The sequence below is a fragment of the Felis catus genome, chromosome E3 (assembly GCF_018350175.1).
Source record: "Felis catus isolate Fca126 chromosome E3, F.catus_Fca126_mat1.0, whole genome shotgun sequence".
NCBI lineage: Eukaryota > Metazoa > Chordata > Mammalia > Carnivora > Felidae > Felis > Felis catus.
In genome coordinates this window covers 21,403,299-21,424,249 of record NC_058383.1, presented here as the reverse complement: position 1 = coordinate 21,424,249, position 20,951 = coordinate 21,403,299, and the positions used below count along the sequence as shown (strand labels likewise).

The 20,951-nt window shown below is 46.9% G+C and overlaps 1 protein-coding gene across 3 annotated transcripts in view; it reads left to right on the top strand.

Moving 5' to 3' along the window:
- Positions 1-20,951, top strand: part of LCMT1 (leucine carboxyl methyltransferase 1) — a 41,232-nt gene that overhangs the window by 18,272 nt on the left and 2,009 nt on the right. For all 3 annotated transcript variants that reach the window (XM_045047533.1, XM_045047534.1, XM_045047535.1), the window contains 8 exons: positions 837-958; positions 5,941-6,017; positions 8,283-8,344; positions 9,734-9,836; positions 13,354-13,474; positions 17,253-17,354; positions 18,426-18,517; positions 20,478-20,575. In XM_045047533.1, coding sequence (XP_044903468.1) covers positions 837-958; positions 5,941-6,017; positions 8,283-8,344; positions 9,734-9,836; positions 13,354-13,474; positions 17,253-17,354; positions 18,426-18,517; positions 20,478-20,575 — 777 coding nt within the window. The remainder of the gene's footprint in view (positions 1-836; positions 959-5,940; positions 6,018-8,282; positions 8,345-9,733; positions 9,837-13,353; positions 13,475-17,252; positions 17,355-18,425; positions 18,518-20,477; positions 20,576-20,951) is intronic.

Here is a 20,951-nt window from a genome sequence, read left to right as displayed (position 1 = left end):
AGTCGAATGCTTAACCGACTGAGCCACCCAGGTGCCCCAAAAGAGACATGTAAAAAGACAAGCTCAAATTATTTACTAGTAGAATCCATAGACATGAAATCCCTATGTCAAATTGCAGTAAGTGTCTAAATGCCACTCAAATTTTGTTCTTAAAATAGTAATACTGTAAGCAGAAGGGTTTAGAACACAGATCAATTTTATCTTCCTTTGACCGTCTCTTATTTCTTGTCTCCTCTGTTCCAGCTTCCCACGCCAGAGCTTAACAAGTCAGTTTATTAGGCACCATTTGCCTGTGCACCGCTCCCTCCCCAACCCCGCCTGTGATGTTTTACAAACATCGAGGCTCTAACCCACACAGGATGGAGATGAAGGGAGCACGATAAGAAATATGGCTGTCTTTGCTTTGACATTTATCTGCCCCATTTCCTGACCCCAGAATACTTTCCAGACGGTCTCCCAATTTTGAGTTTCAGCAGAATTCAGAGTAGCTTTCACTTAGCCAGGAAAAAACACATTTCTAAGAGGGACATTTAGATCCCATGTTTTGATGTAAAATATTTTTCTTTCATATGTAGAATTAGGGGGCCTTGCATTTTCCTTAAGATAGTTGATCCAACCATTAGATAGATTGTGCTTATTTTGGTTCAAATGGCTTTAAAAAAAAAAAAAAGGAAGAGAATGTTAAAGTCGTTACTTCTCCCCTAAGGTCTATGGATAACCTAAACCGCTACCCCTGAAGAAGGGCAGAAGTGTTGTGTTTTGTCCTCATGGTGTGAACTTGGCAAGGCTTATTTCCATCATCACTGAGTCATGGCTTGTCTCTGTCTCTCTCTCAGGATATTTTGCTCGCGTCCATGGTGTCAGTCAGCTTATAAAGGCATTTCTACAGAAGACAGAATGTCACTGTCAGATTCTAAATCTTGGGGCTGGGATGGATACCATCTTCTGGAGACTCAAGGTAAATTAAAAAATACCGCCCCCTTGTTTCCCGAATTGTTTACTTTTGTGAAGGTTCCCACCGGGTTCAAAAATGTCAGGGGCGCCTTGGTGACTCTGTCGGTTGAGCACCCGACCCTTGACTGCGGTTCAGGTCATGATCTCTCGGTTTGTGGGTTCAGGCCCCGCATTGGGCTCTGTGCTGACGGCACAGAGGCTGCTTGGGATTCTGTCACTCTCTCACTCTCCCTCTCTCTCTGCCCTTCCCCCATCTCTCTCTCAAAATAAGTCAATAAACATTTTTTTAAATGCTAGAAATCTATTCAAAAGGAATGCGGTGACTGCCTGTCTCGCGTCCCTGTCCCCATCTGCTTGCACCTGCTGTGCCACCACTGTCAGCCACGTACATGATGTCACCAGGGCCCTAGATATGTGCCTTGCTTCTGAGATCCTGCTGTTACAAACAGGGGTTTTGATCAGAATCCTTGCATACATTCTCTGCGTGTGTGCAAGAGCCCTGCCAGTGGAGTAGCTGAGACCAGGGGCCCATGCATTTGCCGTTTTGACGACAACAAAAGACTTTACTGTCGTCGTGACGGTGTCTTCAGTATAGCTTGGAGATTTGCAAGGCTGGGTGATGGTAACATGACACAAAGCCCTTTTAAGTTTATTCATTTGGAGAGAGAGAGAGAGAGAGAGAGAGAGAGAGAGAGAGAGAGAGAATCCTAAGTGGGGTTAGATGCGGGGCCTATCCCACGGAGCACGAGACCGTGACCCAAGCCGAAATCAAGAGTCAGAGCCCAACTTCCTGAGCCATCCAGGTGCCCCTCCATTCCCTGATTTGGTCCCTCACCTCCTTCGTTAGGGTTCAAGAGCAGGTATAACTACTCCCTCACAGAAGAGGAAATGGGTCCAGTTAGTGGCAGAATCAGGACCACAGGCCTGGTCTTTGATTCCGGGCTGGAATTGTAGCACCAAACCTTTTCTCTACAACGATCTCACTGATTGCGTTTTCTTTTTTGTAGGTTTGTACAGATCTCTCTTGGTTCTTCTGTCAGGTCGGTCATGTGGCAGTCATGGGTACGTGCATTTCCCCAGATTCTTGCAGAAGTACACCAAGATAAACTAGAGTGTGTGGGCCTAATGCGACCTGAGTGTGTATTTTGTCCCTCATCAGCTCACCCGATGAGGTCTTTGGTCATCGGTGCCCCCAGCCTCTCTCTCACTGGGGCGAGAAATCAGTGGCCTCAGCACAGCCTTAGTATTAACCGGTTGCCTCTGCATTCTTCATTCAGGATAAGATAGCTAACGTTTCTGAAGTGCGTGCACATCCATGACCTCGGGAATGAACATGAGAGCTCTGCAGGTGGGGAGGGGGGTTTACCCAGATGGGGCAAGGCAGGCTCCGAGAGCTTGTGCCGTCCCCAGGTCGGACAGCCAGTGGCACTGGAGCATGGAACAAACAACGGACTGCAGTTCGTCCACGTCCAGATTCCCTCCTTGTTCTCTCCAGAGAGAGAGCCCTGCGGCTGCTCGGGGGGGGGGGGGGGGGGGGGGCTCTTTGCTATAGGTCAGCGGTGCCTCTGGGCCTCAGAGACCACGGTGTGGTGGAAGGAACTGGAAGAGAATGCAGTGGCAGAATGTGTGCAGTGTGAACAGAAACCACGGGAGAAACTCCTCCTTTGGGCTTGACACCCTTTTCAACGTGGTCCCGTGGTTTGGTTTCTCCCCCCGCCGTGTAGGTGGGTTAATCATTACTAAATCTGAGATTTTTATTTCTGAGCAAGGTACACTGAAGCTCATGTGCCCCTTCCAAGAAAAAGGTTATCTGTCAGCAGTGAGGAAGGAGAATAGTGCAGGGTCTGAAAAATTTGGTGGAGTTTTTTCGTTTTGATAATGACATTAGTCTAAAGGGTTTTAAAAAATCTAAGTTTCTTTTTAGAAAAATGATGCTTGTTTGCTCTTTGGAGCAGGAGCTGAACGGGCCAAACTTAGGCTGCCACCTATGTTGGTAAATAAAGTTTTACTGCAACACAGCCAACTCCCAGGTCCTTCCATCTTCCCTATGGCTGCTTTAGCCCTACGGCAGCAGAGTGGAGAAGTCACAGCAGAGACCGTCTGGCCTGCAAAGGCTAGAGTACTGGCTGTTTACAGCACGTTCGCTGATCCCTGTTTTTGAGCTCCGTGTGCTTCTGTAAAAGAGGAGGGGAAATCTCGTCGGCTAGTCTTGTTGTCTCGTGCACCTTCCGCCTGGGAGGGTCCCCTGGCTGCACCAGCAGAGGCTTGGCTGTAGGTCACAGGCTTTGTGCTGCTGCTGGTGTGTGAGCTCATTCTGTATGACGTCAGGCCCCAAGACCATTGGGACAGTTGAAGGCTCCCACCTTCAAGCAGCGGGTGAGAGTAGGGTGCAGGAAAGCCAGTACAACCCCAGACAAAGAATAAAGGGTGAGTGAAACCCTTTAAGGGACCTCAGCGTCTTGGTGTCTCTTGAATCCTATTTCCACACGGCCAGAGGATCAAGGACGCAGGGGGTCAGTCTCAATATGGCAGCCTGTGCAGCGGTCAGCCACGTTGGATCTCCTTTGAGCCTACGGGATACTCTTCCTCACGGTTGTCCCCGGCTGCCCTCCGGTAGCTATGCACGGTCCTGGTTGCCTTCCATGCCTCCTGTGACGTGCGAGCTACTGGCGAGTGGAGTGTCGGAAGGGCTCAGGGAATCCCAGAATAAAAAGTTGAAGCGTCATGTCCCACAGCCATTTGTTGCCCCTTTCCCAAAGGCAAGAAAGAAGATGTCTGTTCCTTAAAAGCTCCAGGTGTGCCTTTTGGAAGCTTTCCCTCCATGGTGACCCCTTAATCGGCATTCTTAAGAGGGCAAGTAGCTGATGAGTGGGAAAGCTGTTTAGAAAGTCAGAAGTCCTAGACGAGCTATAGGATCGTATGCTGTCCTGCATTTGCTTTTGTTCTCCAGGCCTTCTTGAATTTTAGCGTGTCCTTAACTTCATATCGTGTGAGCGAAATCCTTAGAGCGTGTTCTGGAATTTCCTAGCAAAAGTCATCTTCTGGTATGCTCTAAACGTTTCCTCCAGATATCTTCGGACAGCTTTTTACCCGGCCCTGCCCTACACACGGGCAGGGGAGCACGGCAGCACTGAGAGAGAACGGTTGAGATCGGTGAGCGTGTCTCTTCTGATGGGTCAGGAGACTGTCTTTGTCTCTGTCTTCCTGTCTCCCCCTTCCTCCCTCCCCCTTTGTCCCCCAGACCAGATCCCCTGAGATTTTCCAAGGGCTAAGGGGTAGCTGGCTCTCACAGTTCTGACACTTGCCCTTAGGGGTCACCTCCTACTGGAAAATGCTTGCTGGTGATTGCTGCCCCCCCTGCCTGTCATGCTGTCTTGGGGGGCCGGCTCCCTCTCTGTCCCTGCTGTCCATCGCTCGTTACTGTGCACGTAAATGGTGTTCTGCGCAGTTGTTCAAGTCAGATAGAGGGGTGTCATCCTCACCCCAGCTCTTTCTTAATCCCGGCCCACACCTGTGAGGCCCACCACCGGGTTCTGGGCACCAAGAAGTGTCTTTTTCTTGGTCTTTCTTTCCACTTTAAGTAAGTGGCTCTGTACTTGTGGAATGTAAGTACAGGTGGATACGGAGGCATTAGAAGAGCGCTTTGGGGGGGGGGCGCCGGGCAGGTCACCAGGTTGTGGAGCGCCTTGTTTCTTTCCCCAAGCCTCAGGGGCATTGGGAGCTGCTGCAGGCAACACGCAGGGTGTCGCTGAGAGTCCAGACAGCGGTGTCCTTACAGCGTGTGCAGTTGGCGAGCTGAGGAGGAAAAAATGCGTTCGTGAATACGCGTCGGGGCTGAGGGATTGGTTGGACGTGACAGAGAATGTGCTAGGATGGCCAGGGGGCCAAGGGGAGACCAGGCCGGGGATGCAGAAGGGGAAGCAGGGTCGTGTGTGTGTGTGTGTGTGTGTGTGTGTGTGTGTGTGCGCGCGCGCGCGCGTCTGCCATGCTTTTTTACTGCAGCCCTCAGTAAAGATAAATGTACACCCCAGGCCAAGACCTAATTCTAAGTACCCATGTCAATAAGGTTTTTTGAGTTTATTTATTTAACTAGAGAGAGAGAACCGGTGGGGGAAGGGCAGAGCGAGAAGGGGACAGAAGATCCAAAGCGGGCCCTGGCCCCTACGTGGGGCTCAAACTCACGAGCCGTGAGATCATGACCTGAGCCAATGTCAGACACTTAACCGACGGAGCCACCTCGGCGCCCTGTCCCCGTGACAGTCAATGACAAAGGCACACACGTGGCACTTACTAAGGCAGGCCCTGTTCCGAGTGTCCCTTGTGTGTACTTATTTCCTCATTACTCTTCACAACCCCGTGAGGTGCTGTCCCTGTCTCTGCTTTGCAGAGGAGGGAAACTTGGCCCAGGGAGTGGAGTGACTTTGGGGCCTCGCAGCAGACAGGCGGTGGAGCTGGGATTCGAACCCCCATCCCCTGCTCCAGAGCACCTGCCCTTTACCACCCGGTGTATCCTCCCCTCACAGAAAAAAGTAAACGTGTCACAAAAGAGTACTCATCCCCACTGTGTGCGATGCTTCGGGATTTTTGCTGTTTTATTCCATTTTATCCCTCAAATGCTGGTCAGCATTGGTGTTCTGACCCTCTCTGATTCATCTCGATCTGCTGTTTGGAAAATTCTGTCAGGTCCTACTCCCCCAGCGCCTCCACATACCCCGACCTCCATCCCAGGCACTGGTCCCCCAGTTCAGGCTCCCCGTGACTTCTTCCCTGGACAGCTGTGAACCCCTGACTCCTGTCCTCCATCCATTCCCCACGTGGAGACCACAGTAATCTGGAAAATACATCTCTGCCCATATCGTGCCTGGATGTCAAACCCTTAAGTGCCCTGATGCTCTTCGGGGCCTAGTACTCGCTCGGTACATGAAGGTGGTCATAAATGTAGGAGTGAAAACATAATTCTAAAGCTTACTGTGTGTTTTTCCTCAGGACGAAGATCTTCTCCCAAGTAAATATTTTGAAGTGGACTTTCCCATGATAGTCACGAGAAAGCTGCACAGCATCAAGTGAGTATGGTTTTGACCAGATGAGAGATCCCGGTAGGATTCAGGGGCAGCGTTCAGGAGGTGGCCTGTCTGAACGCCAGAGACCTCATTTTAGGGGACTCTTCCCTTTTACCCCCTTCCCACCTTCTTTCTGGCCCCAAGATCCCCATTCCAAACTGTCTTCAAAATGAAATGTCCCCTCCCTTGCAACTCTTCTGTCCGTTAACGTAATTTCTCTGAACACTTAATAGAAATGACCTATAGTGGTATAATTTTAATCTGAAATTTAAAAAAATGTTTTAATGTTTTATTTATTTTTGAGAGAGAGAGAGGGAGACAGAGTATGAGTGAGGGAGAGGCAGAGAGAGAGAGAGAGAGAGAGAGACAGAATCCAAAGCAGGGCCCAGGCTCCGAGCTGTCAGCACAGAGTCCGATGTGAACTCATGAACCGTGAGATCATGGCCTGAGCCAAAGTTGGACACTTAACCGACTGAGCCAACCAGGCGCTCCAATAATCTGAATTTTTATGTGTGCTCCGGCTACTTCTGTATCTCCAGAGCATAGAAAGGGGCCTGGCTCAGAGCAGATGTGTAGTAAATAGCGTTTGAATGAATAATGGGAGGCCAAATTGGCCATTTACTATATATGAGATAGTATGGGGGCCACCCTGAGTCCATGTTTTAAGAATTCTGCAGTTATAGATGACGAGTTTGTGAATCTTTGCTGAGAGCTTTTGTCGCACCATGTGAAATGCTTCACTCAGATGATCTCATTCAGCCCTCAGAGCTGACTCAGGAATGACATGCTTTTATTAGCAGTTGAGGAAACCAAAGCTCAAAGAAGTTAAGCTAATTTCCATAAGGTTACCTGTTGACAAAGGGGTAGAGCTGAAATTTAAACCCTGACCTCAAGCCCAAGGTCAGATTTTCTCAGTGGTTTTTAACGTATACTTCTTCCCCTTCTTTTTATTTAAAAAAAAAAATTTTTTTTAATGTTTATTTATTTTTGAGACACAGAGAGAGAGAGCATGAACAGGGGAAGGTCAGAGAAAGAGGGAGACACAGAATCTGAAACAGTCTCCAGGCTCTGAGCTGTCAGCACAGAGCCCGACTCGGGGCTTGAACTCCCAGACCGCAAGATCATGACCTGAGCCAAAGTCGGAGGCTTAACCGACTGAGCCACCCGGGCGCCCCTTCCCCTTCTTTTTAAATTAGTCATTTAAACAAAATCTTAATTCTGACATTTAAAAAAATTTTTAGTGAACATTAAAACTTTCACCTTGTCCTTTAAAGATGTGTAATTCCCACAAGCTAGAAATAGTTTCCAAGTTTTTTTTTCTAACTTATCCTATGGAAACAAGTTTTCCCCCTTTTCCAAATACAAGATTATATTATACAGAGTGTGCATTTTATCTAAATTTTTTTTTTTTTAATATTTATTTTCGAGAGAGGGAGACAGAGTGCAAGCTGGGGAGGGGCACACAGACAGGGAGACACAGAATCCGAAGCAAGCTCCAGGCTCTGAGCTGTCAGCACAGAGCTCAACGCAGGGCTCAAACTCACGAGCTGTGTGCGAGATCATGACCTGAGCCGAACGAAGTTGGATGCTCAACCGACTGACCACCCAGGCGCCCCATGTAGTGTGCATCTGAGATGCGCTATGGCATCTGACGCTGTGCAGCCACAGAATACGACCTAGCTTGTTAGGACACCAAGTCAAATAAGAGCAGGTGGGCTCTCACTTAAGCCTAGAGGAGGTTTCTGGGGTGAAAGATGTGTGTATGGTGGTTGCGATACTGAAATCGGCTCTCTGATGTCTAATTTTTTGCACATTCTGGAGGAGAGCAGAGTCATCACAGAAATGTTACTGAACGTCAGGTCTGAGTAGGAATCGATTTGTTTAGTTGTCTGTGATTAATAATGGTTAAAATTTTTAATTGAGTGAGCAGAAGCAGGAAACGAGAGATGGCTTGGAAAACACTGGAACGTTTGGAAACATATCGCTAGCCTATCTTTGGCGATTTCTACGTCTTGAGTGTTTCATGATCAGTTTGTGACTTGACGTCAGGTTCGGAGTGTAACGCTTACTGACCTACTCTGACAGCTGACCCACTGAATTTTTCATGTGTGTGCCTAGGGTCAGACGTGATTAAGCAGCAGGCCCTCTGGAGTCGCCCTTGCTTTGAGCAGTAGCGGTACCTATTGGCCATTTCGGTAGTGGGTGTTTGCGTTTTTTCACTAACTAAGCTACTTGACTCATTTCTCTCTCTTTCCCATCTTCCCATAGATACAAGCCTTTTTTATTACAACCCATTATAGAATTACATTCAGAGGACACACTGCAAATTGGCAAGTACCCTTAACCTAAGTAATACAGTATGGGCTACCTCTCTGCTTTTCTTCCCCTTTCTTTTTTTAAAAATTTTTTTTTTTTTTAACGTTTATTTATTTTGGAGACAGAGAGAGACAGAGCATGAACGGGGGAGGGGCAGAGAGAGAGGGAGACACAGAATCGGAAACAGGCTCCAGGCTCTGAGCCATCAGCCCAGAGCCTGACGCGGGGCTCGAACTCACGGACCGCGAGATCGTGACCTGGCTGAAGTCGGACGCTTAACCGACTGCGCCACCCAGGCGCCCCACTTCCCCTTTCTTTTTAAAGATGGTGTGTGTGTGTGTGTGTGTGTGTGTGTGTGTGTGCGTGCGCGTGCACGTCTGAGTCTGCGCGTGTGTGCACATGACGTCACAGAGTGTATACTTCTGCATCACATTTACTGTAAAGGAACTTGAAACAATTTTTTGTATGGCCCCTCTTAGATGTCCATAGGTCTCAATCTTAAATCTTTTGGAAAACATTTCAGTGAGTTGCAAACATTTCAAATATAGGAGCTTTTTCCCGAAAATCTTTCCTTGGAAAAATCCAGTCCGGCAGCCTCAGACCCTGACTCCTACATGGCTGCTTCACTGAGAGGGAATGCACATCCCCACCACTGTTGTCTCGTACCTGACCCGCTTCACCTGTTACGTAAGGTCCTTGGCCCCGGGGCTCAGTTTTTCCCCGTAAGTTTTCAGTATGAGTGTTTCCAACAACTCTTTCCTCCCTTCTAAGCCTTTAAAACTAAGATCACAAACACTCTTCCAGAATGTTCCATTGTGTTCAGTGTGTGTCTGACAGAGAAGTTCAAGGGGCTTATTAATAATTCAGGTCAGAAAACATGCTCAGAGAGGATGGCCTTAGATGGTGGGCACAGATAACACAGAAACGTCAGGCAACTAGACAGGCCTCTACACCAGCACAGTGCCCTCGTCACGCTCCTAGTGAACAGACTCCCACAGAAAATAATATCTCCCCCATTCTTTGTTTCCCTTGTACTTAACACTACTGTTAAGTAGGAAACGCAGTTTTAAGAAGAAGAATTGGCCCTGTTTTCTTTTTCCTGTGTGATGTGTATGTATGTATTTGTGTGACAGAAAATGTGCTTATGTTGTGTGTATGAGTTTATATTGTATGTATAGAAAAAAAGACTGGAATGTTCTATACCAAAACATTACTAGTTGGAAGATGTGATTTTCGTTCATTCCACCCTCCTCCTTCTTGATTTTCTTTTTTCCTTTTTGCAGTGGGACATGTATTTCTGTAATGGAGAAAAAATAATTTAATTTTGAAAAAAAAAATCCATTGAAATGATCATCTCTGGATGAATTTCTGTTGAAAATGATAATCTCTTCTTGGCTTTCCAGATGGACACCTGTTGGATTCAAAGAGATATGCCATTATTGGAGCAGATCTCCGAGATTTACCTGAACTCGAAGAGAAGCTAAAGAAATGTAACATGAATCCACAGTGAGATCTTTTTTTAACCTCTTACGCGTTTGTGACTTCATGCGAATGCGAAATAAGATCAGCTGAAAGTGCAGCATGAGACCCGTGTTCCGTTTTTAATTCTGAAATGTTTATCACTTCATTGCTATGAGGGAGGTTTTCAAAGTTTTTGAGAAGCAATGTTTCTCCTGTTTTCACATCAGAGTCACGTGTATTGCTTTTATAACATACTGATGCCTAATACCATAAAGTTTGAGAGAAGATAATTATATGTATAGAAACCTACAACTGCAGGGCGCCTGGGTGGCTCAGTTGGTTAAGCGTCCAACTCTTGATTTCCGCTCAGGTCATGATCTCACGGTTGGGGAGATCGAGCCCCATGTCAGGCTTTGCGCTGACAGCTTGGAGATTATATTAAGTATGCGTGTGAAAGCAGTTGAACGGAAATTGGCGCATAAGCTATAATCTGTAGATTATTACAGTTGCAGTGGTAACCAGCAGCAACCCGCTGCGAACGTAGAAACACACCATTTGGGCAAATGTGCTACATAGCCAGGGAAATAATCACTTACAAATCAGGAGAGCTCTTGGGATGCCTGCGTGGCTCAGTTGGTTAAGCATCCAACTTCTGATTTCGGCTCAGGTCGTGATCTCATGGTTCATGAGATTGACCCCACATTGGGCTCTGTGCTGACAGAGCCTGCTGGGATTCTCCCTCCCTCCCTCTCTCTCTGCTCCTCCCCTGCTTGCCCTCTGTCTCTCTCAAAATAAGTAAATAAACTTTAAAAAAATTAATCAGGGGAGCTCTTGATAGGCAAGTTTGCCTCACTTTTGGAGATCTACAAAATGGATAAGGAACAGCGGCTATCACAAGCGTTAGAATTACATCCATAATTCTCTGGGGTTCATTTGTGCTCTGTGTTTTCCTCCGTGGGCTGTTTTTGCTTCGCTTAGACTTCTCTTCTGAAAAGTATTAATCCTGTTTTTAATATTGGCGAAGCTACCTCTTAAAACTACACTGTAAACGTGTTTAACTTTTCATTTTCAAATAATTCAAATTTGTAAAAAAAAAAAAGTTGCAAAAACTGTACAGGAAATTCCCACGTAGCCTTCTCCACCTGGCTTCCCCCCACGTGGTAATACCGTATGTAATAATCGGTGCCTTTTACATTAAAAAGGTTTTTGGAGGGGCACCTGGGTAGCTCAGTCGGTTAAGCATCTGACTTCAGCTCAGTTCATGATCTCCTGCTTCGTGGGTTCGAGCCCTGCATCAGGCTCTGTGCTGGCAGCTTGGAGCCTGGAGGCCTGGAGCCTGCTTCAGATCCTGTGTCTCCCTCTCTCTGCCCCTCCCCTGCTTGTGCTCTGTCTCTCAAAAATAAATAAACATTTAAATAATTTTTTAAATAAATAAAAACGTTTTTGGAACTGTTTTTCTCTAATTACCAACCTATTGAGATTTTGAAACTTTTTCCACTCACTCACTTTTTCTAATCATTTCTATTGATATAATCTGGGGTTTTAGACTTAGGTTAAAAAAAATTGCTTACTTTAAACTTCTTTTAAATGTTTTTCTTTCTGATTTTCAACTTCATCTGCAACTTGGACTTCATTGTCTATCCTCTGGATTTAGTTCTCTCATTCTTTGTACCATGACCCAGTTGGGTCCAGAGAGCATTTGTAGATATATACATACATATGTGTGTGTGTATGTATATACATATACATATATTTTTATTTTAGAGAGAGAGAAAGAGAGCATGTGCAAGTCAGGGAGAGGGGTAGAGGAAACGAGAGAGAGAGATAAGATCCCAAGCAGGCTGCATGCTCAGCATGGAGCACAACACAGGGCTCAATCCCACAACCCTGGGAAAATGACCTGAGCCGAAATCAAGAGTCAGATGCTCAACTGACTGAGGTACCCAGGTGCACCTGGATATATATTTTTAATTTCTTTTAGTGTTTATTTATTTTTGAGAGCGAGTGCGAGCACGAGCCGGGGAGGAGCAGAGAGAAAGGGAGACACAGAATCCGAAGCAGGCTCCAGGCTCTGAGCGGTGAGCACAGAGCCCAATGTGGGGCTCGAACCCATGGACTGTGAGATTATGACTTGAGCTGAAGTTGGATGCTTAACCGACTGAGCCACCCAGGTACCCCTGGATGTATATTTTTAAGTCACTTGAGTTATACAACATTTCCTTGTCAAAAAAAGGAAAAAAAAAAAAAAAGGAAATCCTGATAAACAGTAACAGTGGATAGTTGGGACTGTCAGGTCAAAGCCAGCAGCATTTGTGGGTAGCCTTTCTCTCTAGCGATCATGAGTCCAGGCACTGAGTCTAACTGCATGGGTTACATTCTGACACTAACGTACACGATGTTCTTTTCAGCAAATTTCTTGGGTATTTTCAGTTCAGACAATTTACTTGTTTTGAAATTCCCCGCCTATAAAAATAGGCAAAAATAACCTACTTGCTTTGTGAGAAAACTAGCAACCAGCCATGAGGAACAGCAGCGTAAAGGGGCAGAGAAGGAGGAGGATCCAGTAAAGGAGTCAGAAGGAGCAGGAATAAATCAGCAGAGCTCACATAATTTAGGGCTGCCTGTGTTCCCTTCCAACATGTAAAGCTTTTAGAGATTTCTGTAGGAGTTTATTGCTTTTCCTGTTTCGTAATTTGTTTGTTACTTCGGGTCTGGTAACTCAGACCGCATACTAATGTGTCATTTGCTGAAGACGGCTCGTGTTGTTTTTAATTCTTGTTGATAAAAGTCTGTGTAAGAAGAATTAGATTCTGTTGAAGGGACAGCAGTATTTCTGCATTTTATCAGTCAGCTTTTGACGTGTACCAAAATCTCTGCAGCCTCAGCGGTCTCGAACAACTCACAATTCAGAGCAGTTCACAAGTTGCTCGGGATTGTGTGAGTTGACCATTTGGAATGGGCTTAGCTGGGTGGTTCTTCCACTGGAGCCAGCTGCAGCTGAGGTCCCCTGGGGTTCACTCCTGTAGCTGAGATCCCCTGGGGTTCCCTCCTATGCGGATGCCTCATTCTCACGCACAGGGCCTCCCCTCCGATAGCAAGCCAGCTTGGGTTCATTGCCACACTGGCTCAGGCTTCCGAGCAAGAGGGCAAGGGCCAACGTGCAAGTGATTTTCAGCTTCCGCTTGCGTCGTGTTTGCTACTGTTGTATTGGCCACAGCAAGTTACAGGCCTAACCCAGATTCCAGGGGAAGGGAACTAGACTACCTGGGAGCAAGGGGTCTGCAGGGCCACCTCGTCACCACGTGCGGGCATGCCAGGGGAGAATTTGGAGCAAGCCAGACAAAACTTTGCTCAGTGCTCACGTTATTACGGTCTGAAACTTTGGGTCACAACGGGGCTCTCTGCCTCTTACCGCCCTGATAGTTGATGTGCTATTCGGGGCTTCTCCTCTTCCTGCGGTGTGCACCCCAGGGTTTTCCTGCCCTGCCAGCACTATCCGTGGCTGCCGTTAGAGTCCCGATTTGATGAATACATACTTATGTGCCTTTTCTCTTCTCTGAAGATTGCCAACACTGCTGATAACGGAATGTGTGCTGGTTTACATGACTCCGGAGCAGTCGGCCAACCTTATCAAGTGGGCAGCTAACAGTTTTGAGACAGCTATGTTCATAAACTACGAACAGGTAAAAGGAAGCTCAAGACCTCTGCGTGCTGTATGCGTTCGCGTGCTGGCTAACCCTCTCTGAGCAACCTCAGTATAAATTTCCACTCACTCTTTTCCTTCCGCCTCTGGCCACACACACATCTCCTTTTTAAATCGATTCTAGCAATTCCCAGCGTTCTTGATTTCTTAACTTCCTGCAAACTCGCAGCCAGGGTTTTTGGAACTTCTCTCTTGGCCTTTACAAAAACTTTGTAAAGTTCACATTTGACCGTTGTATTAATTATAGAGTCATAGATCGCGATGGAAGGAATTTTGGCTAACATATGGGTGTCAGGGTAGCGAACCCTGATTCCTTCCGAGGCAGGCAGGTGATGCAGTGGAGGAAGTTGGCCAGGTGTAAGGCAGACAGGAGTGCTGGGGACTCTGGTGAACCACAGTTCACCCCTGCTCGGTGCCACCTCGTTGTTCCCATGTGGACATGGGAGCCTGGAGTTGAGAACCCCCAATTTTTCAGGAGAAGCTACAGTGTAGAATTTTAATGTAAAATTCCTAATTTGTAAGATCCCCGAGTTTGGCCCGCTGGTTGCGTTTTTCTCTTCTGATGTGGTGGGAAGGGTTCTGTTTTAGAGCTTTGGAATTATTCAGCGTGGGTCCGAGTCCTGGCCCTGGCTCTTATGATTGGCCGGGTGCCCTTAGGCAGAATTGTAGGGTGGTTGGGAGTCCATGCTCTGGAGGTAGATTGCCCAGCTGTGTGACCTGGACAAGTTTCATAACCTCTCCGTGCTGTCTCTTTATCAGGAAAATGAGAATAATAACAGTCCCGACGTTAACAGGGTGTAGTGAGGAGTAAGCGAGTTAATTTGTACAGGAGCATTTTCAGGATTGCCCAGCTGCTGAGCAGGTATTAGCTGTGATTTGGATCTTTCTGAGCCCCAGGTCCTTGTTTTTGTTTTCGATTTATGTTTTTAAAGTTCACTACTTATTTTGAGAGACAGCATGAGCAGGGAAGGAGCGGAGTGGGGGTGGGGGGGGGAGGAGAGAATCCCAAGCAGGCTCTGTGCTGGCAGCCTGGAGCCTGACGCGGGGCTTGATCCCACGAACTGTGAGATCATGACTTGAGCCGAAATAAGGGTTGGATGGACGCTCAAGTGACTGAACCACCCCGGTGCCCCCGCCAGGGCTTTGTTTATAAAGGGATAACTTCTCTGGACTATTATGGGAGTTCATGAGATGATGTGTAGCGGGGGGCACGTGACTGAATACATGGTGGCTAATTTCATTGCTTATTTCAAGTTTATTGATTTTATCTTTTTCATCTCATTTTATTTTTAAATTCCATTACGGATGAGAGCAGTAAAGGCTTTGCCCCGTGTCACATAATTGTGGACGGATCTAAGGCTAGACCTTGGTTGACTTTCTCACCCCTTCATGCTCCAGGCCACATTCCTGTAGAGGTGGTTCTCGGTTGAGTTTTCTTCCTTCCCTCTGTGTAACTGGGGGCATTCCTCAGACTCAGTCTTCAGTCCTGGTGAATGGACATAATGGTAGCTGGCCTCATCTGGCTTCTGTAAATCCTGGGAATCTGTCTTTGCTTGCAGGATACCAGGACTGGGGAAAATGAATTCTGCTTGCTTTCTTTTTTAAATTTATCTTATTTTTTTTAGCGTTTATTTTTGAGAGAGAGAGAGAGAGGGCGCGAGCAGGGCAGGGATAGAGGGAGAGGGAGACACAGGATCTGAAACAGGCTCCAGGCTCTGAACCGTCAGCACAGAGCCCGACGCGGGGCTCAAACTCACGAACTGTGAGATCGTGACCTGAGCCGAAGTCGGCCGCTTAACCGACTGAGCCACGTAGGTGCCCCTGAATTCTGCTTTGTTTTCACACATTGTGGGTGTTCACCCTGCTCTGTTCACCTTGTTTCATTCGTGCATTCTCTTATTCAACATCATATAGCAATGGTGGATGAAGTGAATCTTGACCACGGACCCAGTCACTTGGGAGCAAGCCTGGGGATGTGTCCGTTTTAACTTAATTCGGCAATTTCCTAACAAATGCAAACCATCAGCCTCCTCAGGTGTACTAATTGCTCACATGCCTTCCATGATTTCCTAATCAGTATTTTAAAATGACAAAAACCACATGAATGATGAAAAAAAATTTTTTTTAAATATTTATTTATTTTTTAGAGAGAGAGCGAGCAGGGTAGGCATAGAAAGAGAGACAGACAGAATCCCAAGCAGGTTCCATGCTGTCAGCACAGAGCCCAGTGCGGGGCTCAAACCCACAAACTGTGAGATCATGACCTGAGCCAAAAATCAAGAGTCGGTCGCTTACCGACCAAGGCGCCCTGAGTGATGCAGATTTCAGTACTGATATAATAAGGGTAGCGAACTTGTAGAAGTTGCTTGCTATATAGCAGGCACCTTCCATGAGTGTGACCTGTATTAACCTACTTGTCACAGTAACCGGGGTGTGGCGGGTGTGGCCGGTGAGGGGACCGAAGCACAGAGGGATTGGACAGCTTGCTGCCCACGGCCGCACGGCCTCACGGCTGGTAGGTTTCAGGCCAGGATTCAGACCCAGGCAGGAAGACGATGGAGCATGTGCTCACAGACACCCAGTGTGACCATCCGTGCCACGTAAGCCTCACACGTCCACCAAGAGAGAGTGATGCTGCTTCCTGCCTGCCACCGTTGTCACAGGAGCTCTGGGAATCATTTCGTATAGTAAACTGTTGACGTTTTGGGACAAAGTAATAATAGTGCGCAGTGTATTATGTACGTTTTGTGACATTTGTGCATATAGATACGTTAATGGTTTTTTTGAAGTGGTAAATGGGGGGCACATGGGTGGCTCAGTCAGCTAAGCATCTGGTTTTGGCTCAGGTCATGATCTCACGGCTCATGAGTTCGAGCCCCACGTCGATCTCTGGGCTCACAGCTCGGAGCCTGGAGAGCCTGCTTCGGATTCTGTGGTTCCCTCTCTCCCTGCCCCTCCCCTCGTTCATGCTCTGTCTCTCTCAAAAATGAATAAACATTGTAAGAAGGGGGTTTTAAGTGGTTTCTCATTAGATAAGTAACACCACATGCAAAGCTTCAAAAAAAAATCAAATAGTACAAAAGGGTATGCAGGGAAAGGGAAGTCTCTTCTACCCCGGACCTTAGTGAGTCCTCCAACCTGGGAAGCAACACTGCCAGATTCCAGAATTATTCTGTGCATGTGTAAATGTAGCTAGAGATTTTTTTTTCTTAAGGGCAGACAGGAGCATGTTATGCACATCCCTCTGTACTGTACTTTTCCAGAGTCTGTTATCTGAGAATCATTCCACATCTGTGTCTGTGTCTGTATGTGTGTCTACATCTGTACCTACGTCTACTTGGATGTCCTCTTGCTGTTTTCATGGCGATGCAATATTTCATTAAACGACCACGCCACAGCTGCTTTAACCCCAGCGGGTGGGCACGTGAGTCCTTTCCGTCATAGGGCCCGTTACACATCATGCTGCGGAGTAAACCCTCTTGCACCTGGCGTGCACGTGGGAGTCTACCTGTGGAGCAGCCGGTCAGTGGTCTGACCGGCTCCCCGGCCGAGCGCACACCGCCCGGTTGCCCCGCAGGGGGCGGCAGCAGACGACGCTCTCGTCGGCCCTGCGTGCCGTGCCTGCACCCGACTCCGTTGACTGCACTGGGTATTAGCAAACATCGGCCTTGACGGCTCAGAAACAGAATACTGTTGTCTGATTCTGCGTATTCGAGAAGCCCTTCTGGCATTGCCCAGCCTCCTCTTTCCCTTCCCAGGTGAACATGGACGATCGGTTCGGACAGATCATGATCGAAAACCTGCGGAGGCGACAGTGTGACCTGGCGGGAGTGGAGACCTGCAAGTCATTAGAGTCACAGGTCGGAGAGCAGGGCGGGGACATCCTTTGGTACCCTTAACCCCCCAGGGAAGGGCACACTCCCTTCTCAGATCAGAGAATGTGAGAAGCCCCGTCGAGTGCCCACCTGAACAGGCAGCTGGGGGTCCACGTGGGCCACTGGTTCGTCACGCTAAAGAAGTCCAAGACCTGGGCCGCCATCTTGGTTTGGAAAAGACACATTCACATTTCCCATACCCTCTTATTCCAGTTTTTCAGTAGGCGTATTTTCAAACAACATGAAAGTAGAGGGAACGGTAGGACGAAAACCCATGTCCCACCAGCCAACTTTGGTGATTCACATCTTTCAATATTGTTTTATTTATCCCCATTTTTCGTCGGTGTTGTCACTGGAATATTTTAAGGCACATCCAGAGACTATAGCATTACCCCCATAAATACTTCCATGTGAATCTCCTACCAGTAAGCATTTTCTTCCCCCACCCCGGGATAATGGTAACATCATTATCTACCTCACACATCAGCCGAAACTCCTCCATAGCACCCACTCCACAGTTCGTGTTTGGGTTTGCCCAGTTGTTTAAAAAAAAAAAAGAAAAAAATTCTATAGGTGGTGTGTTTGAAACAGGATCCAAACACGGTCCAAACTTTGTACTTGACACGTCCCTTACATTTCTTAGGATCTGTAATAGAGACTTTAAATATCTTTTATTTATTGTTTTTTAGTTTGTTTGTTTTTTTTTTCTTTTTTTCTTTTTCTTTTATTTTTTTTGCTGAAGAGACACCACCCACCCCTGCCCCTATTAAATAGGTGAGATATGTCACGTTACCCCTCGAACGCATCCAAACACTCTTGCTCACGGAGAAGTTCCTTCCTTTATTTCTCTTTAAATATACATTAGTGACTTCTCTCCCATGACAACAATGCATGTTCGGTGCAGAAAATTGGGAAAGACAAAGAAGAAAGATGGGGGCCGGGATGGGCTTTTGAAAAAGGAGTCATCTAAGAGAAATTCTCATGTGCTCCAAGAGTGCCTTGGATTTGTACAACGGTGCCTTATGCCTTCCCTTTTCTCTCCACTGTACATTCTAGAAAGAACGGCTCCTGTCGAATGGGTGGGAAACAGCATCAGCCGTCAACATGATGGAAGTCTACAGCAGATTGCCTCAAGCTGAAGCGAGCAGGTGCGGATTGGTGAGAGTTAGTTTCACGGTGAACAATTTTGATTGATTAAAGACATAACGGTCTTTTTTTTTTTTTTTTTAATGTTTATTTATTTTTGAGACAGAGAGAGATAGAGCATGAACGGGGGAGGGGCAGAGAGAGAGGGAGACACAGAATCGAAATCAGGCTCCAGGCTCCAAGCCATCAGCCCAGAGCCCAACGCGGGGCTCGAACTCACGGACCGCGAGATCGTGACCTGAGCTGAAGTCGGACGCTTAACCGAATGAGCCACCCAGGCACCCCCATAACTGTCTTTAATGTAAACACAAACACAAAACAAACCTCAAACCTCCAACCCTCACTAGATATATTTTGAACCATGTTAATCTGCTAATACACGCTAAACCATAGCACCTTGAGAGGAACTCATTAGCCACTAACGGAGATAGGGTTTGTGCCAAAGCAGGTTATTTTGGTCAAAACGAGAAGTCACACCTGTCGCACTCCCAGAGCACCCTGTGCGGTGGCAATTCTGCACAATCCCTGTGTTTTGGAGGAGGGAGATGACATTGCCCAAGGGCTTCTGAGAGGGAAAAGTCTGCCTGCAGAGTTTTTCTTTGAACTTATTTTTATTTTGAGAGAGAGAGCGCGAGTGGGGAAGGGGCAGCGAGAGAGGGAGGGAGGGAGAGAATCCCAAGCCGGCTCTATGATGTCAGTGCAGGGCCCGAGGTGAGGGCCTTGAACCCGTGAACTGTGAGGTTGTGACCTGAGCCAAAATCAAGAGCTGGACGGACGCTTAACCGACTGAGTCACCCAGGCGCCTCTTTGTGTATATATTTTAAAGCTTCTATTTAAATGCTCTTTTGAAAAAAATCATACAAGCACATGATAAAACAGAAGACGACAGTGTGGAGTACAAAGACCAACCCTTCCATCCTGCTCCCCTCACCACGAGTCTACCACCTTCTCTCAAGAGACAAGTGCCCTTGCCTGTGTCTTCCAGAAGTGAGCTATGCATGTGGAAGCACGTATGTCCCCCACTTGCTCTTTACGTAGATAGCAGCGCACTCTGCACGTTATGTACTCTACAGTTTGCTTTTCGAATTCCACGGGAAGCCTTAGAGACTGTTCCAGGTCGGTGCACACAGACCCATTGCATTCTTTCAGATAGCTGCATATCCTCCAGTTGTGTGAGTGCGCCATAACCTCTTGAACCCAGCTCTCCTCGGTTACAGCTATGATGCAGCTGTGAGGCTGCAGTCAATATTCTGGAACGTACACCTTTGTACATACAGGGTAAACTCTTAAAGGCAGAACTGCCGAGTGAAAGGGTGTACATTTTAAATGCGGGGTGGGGGGGGCGCACCTGGCTGGTACAGTCGGTAGAGCACGCAACTGACTCTTGATCTCAGGGTCGTGAGTTCAAGCTCCACATTGGGTGTGGGGCCTACTTAAAAAAAAAAGGAGGGCGCCTGGGTGGCTCAGTCGGTTGGGCATCCGACTTTGGCTCAGGTCATGATCTTGCAGTCCGCGAGTTTGAGCCCTGCGTCAGGCTCTGTGCTGACAGCTCAGAGCCTGGAGCCTGCTTTGTGTTCTGTGTCTTCCTTTCTCTTTGTCTCTCTCCCTACTCTCACACTCCTCTCCTTCAAAAAAAACATTAAAAAAAATTTTTTTTTTATTTAAAAAAAAATTAAAACAGGTTTTCTCATGACGTGTACCAGTTCTTTACATGGCAAGGAAATCTACCCTTTGTCATTTGTATACTAATATTTTTTTCTAGTTTCTCATTTGTCCTTTGACTTTTCTTATGGTATATTTTTGTACAACAAAAGTAAAATGGAACCATACCATATACACTATTTCATATCCTTCTTTCCTCTTAGTATAAATATGAACATCTTTCCATATCCCTAAACTTTCGGTCATCATGTTCATTTTCATTTGCATAAATTCATACTCTGTTTTTTATTCTCTCCCCAGAATAGAGTCACTTGAATTCCTGGATGAAATGGAGCTGCTTGAACAGCTCATGAAACATTACTGCCTTTGTTGGGCAAGCAAAGGAGGAAGTGAACTAGGTACGTGGTTTTACATCTGTTGATTGGACCTAGAAATGGGGACCTTTTTCTCTCCGAAGAATATAAGACATGCCTGGAAAAACTGGAGTATCGTATGTGTGTGTTCATGAGCCTATGCAGAAAACTAGCTGTTCCCTCCTCCGTGTTTTCATAGCACAGAAACCAGGTGAATTGTTCAAATAAGTCATGTGGACCACACTAACAAACCTACGACGCTTTAGCAGTCTCGTGGCATTTCCTCAGTTGGAAGGGAAAAAGACCTTGAGAGTCGAAAGCAGTAATCTTAATATAAGTAACCACTGTTTGTCTGGTTAATCACCTTATAACCAGGTTTGCTAGACATAACCTAGACACATATGAGGATATGTCCTCATCT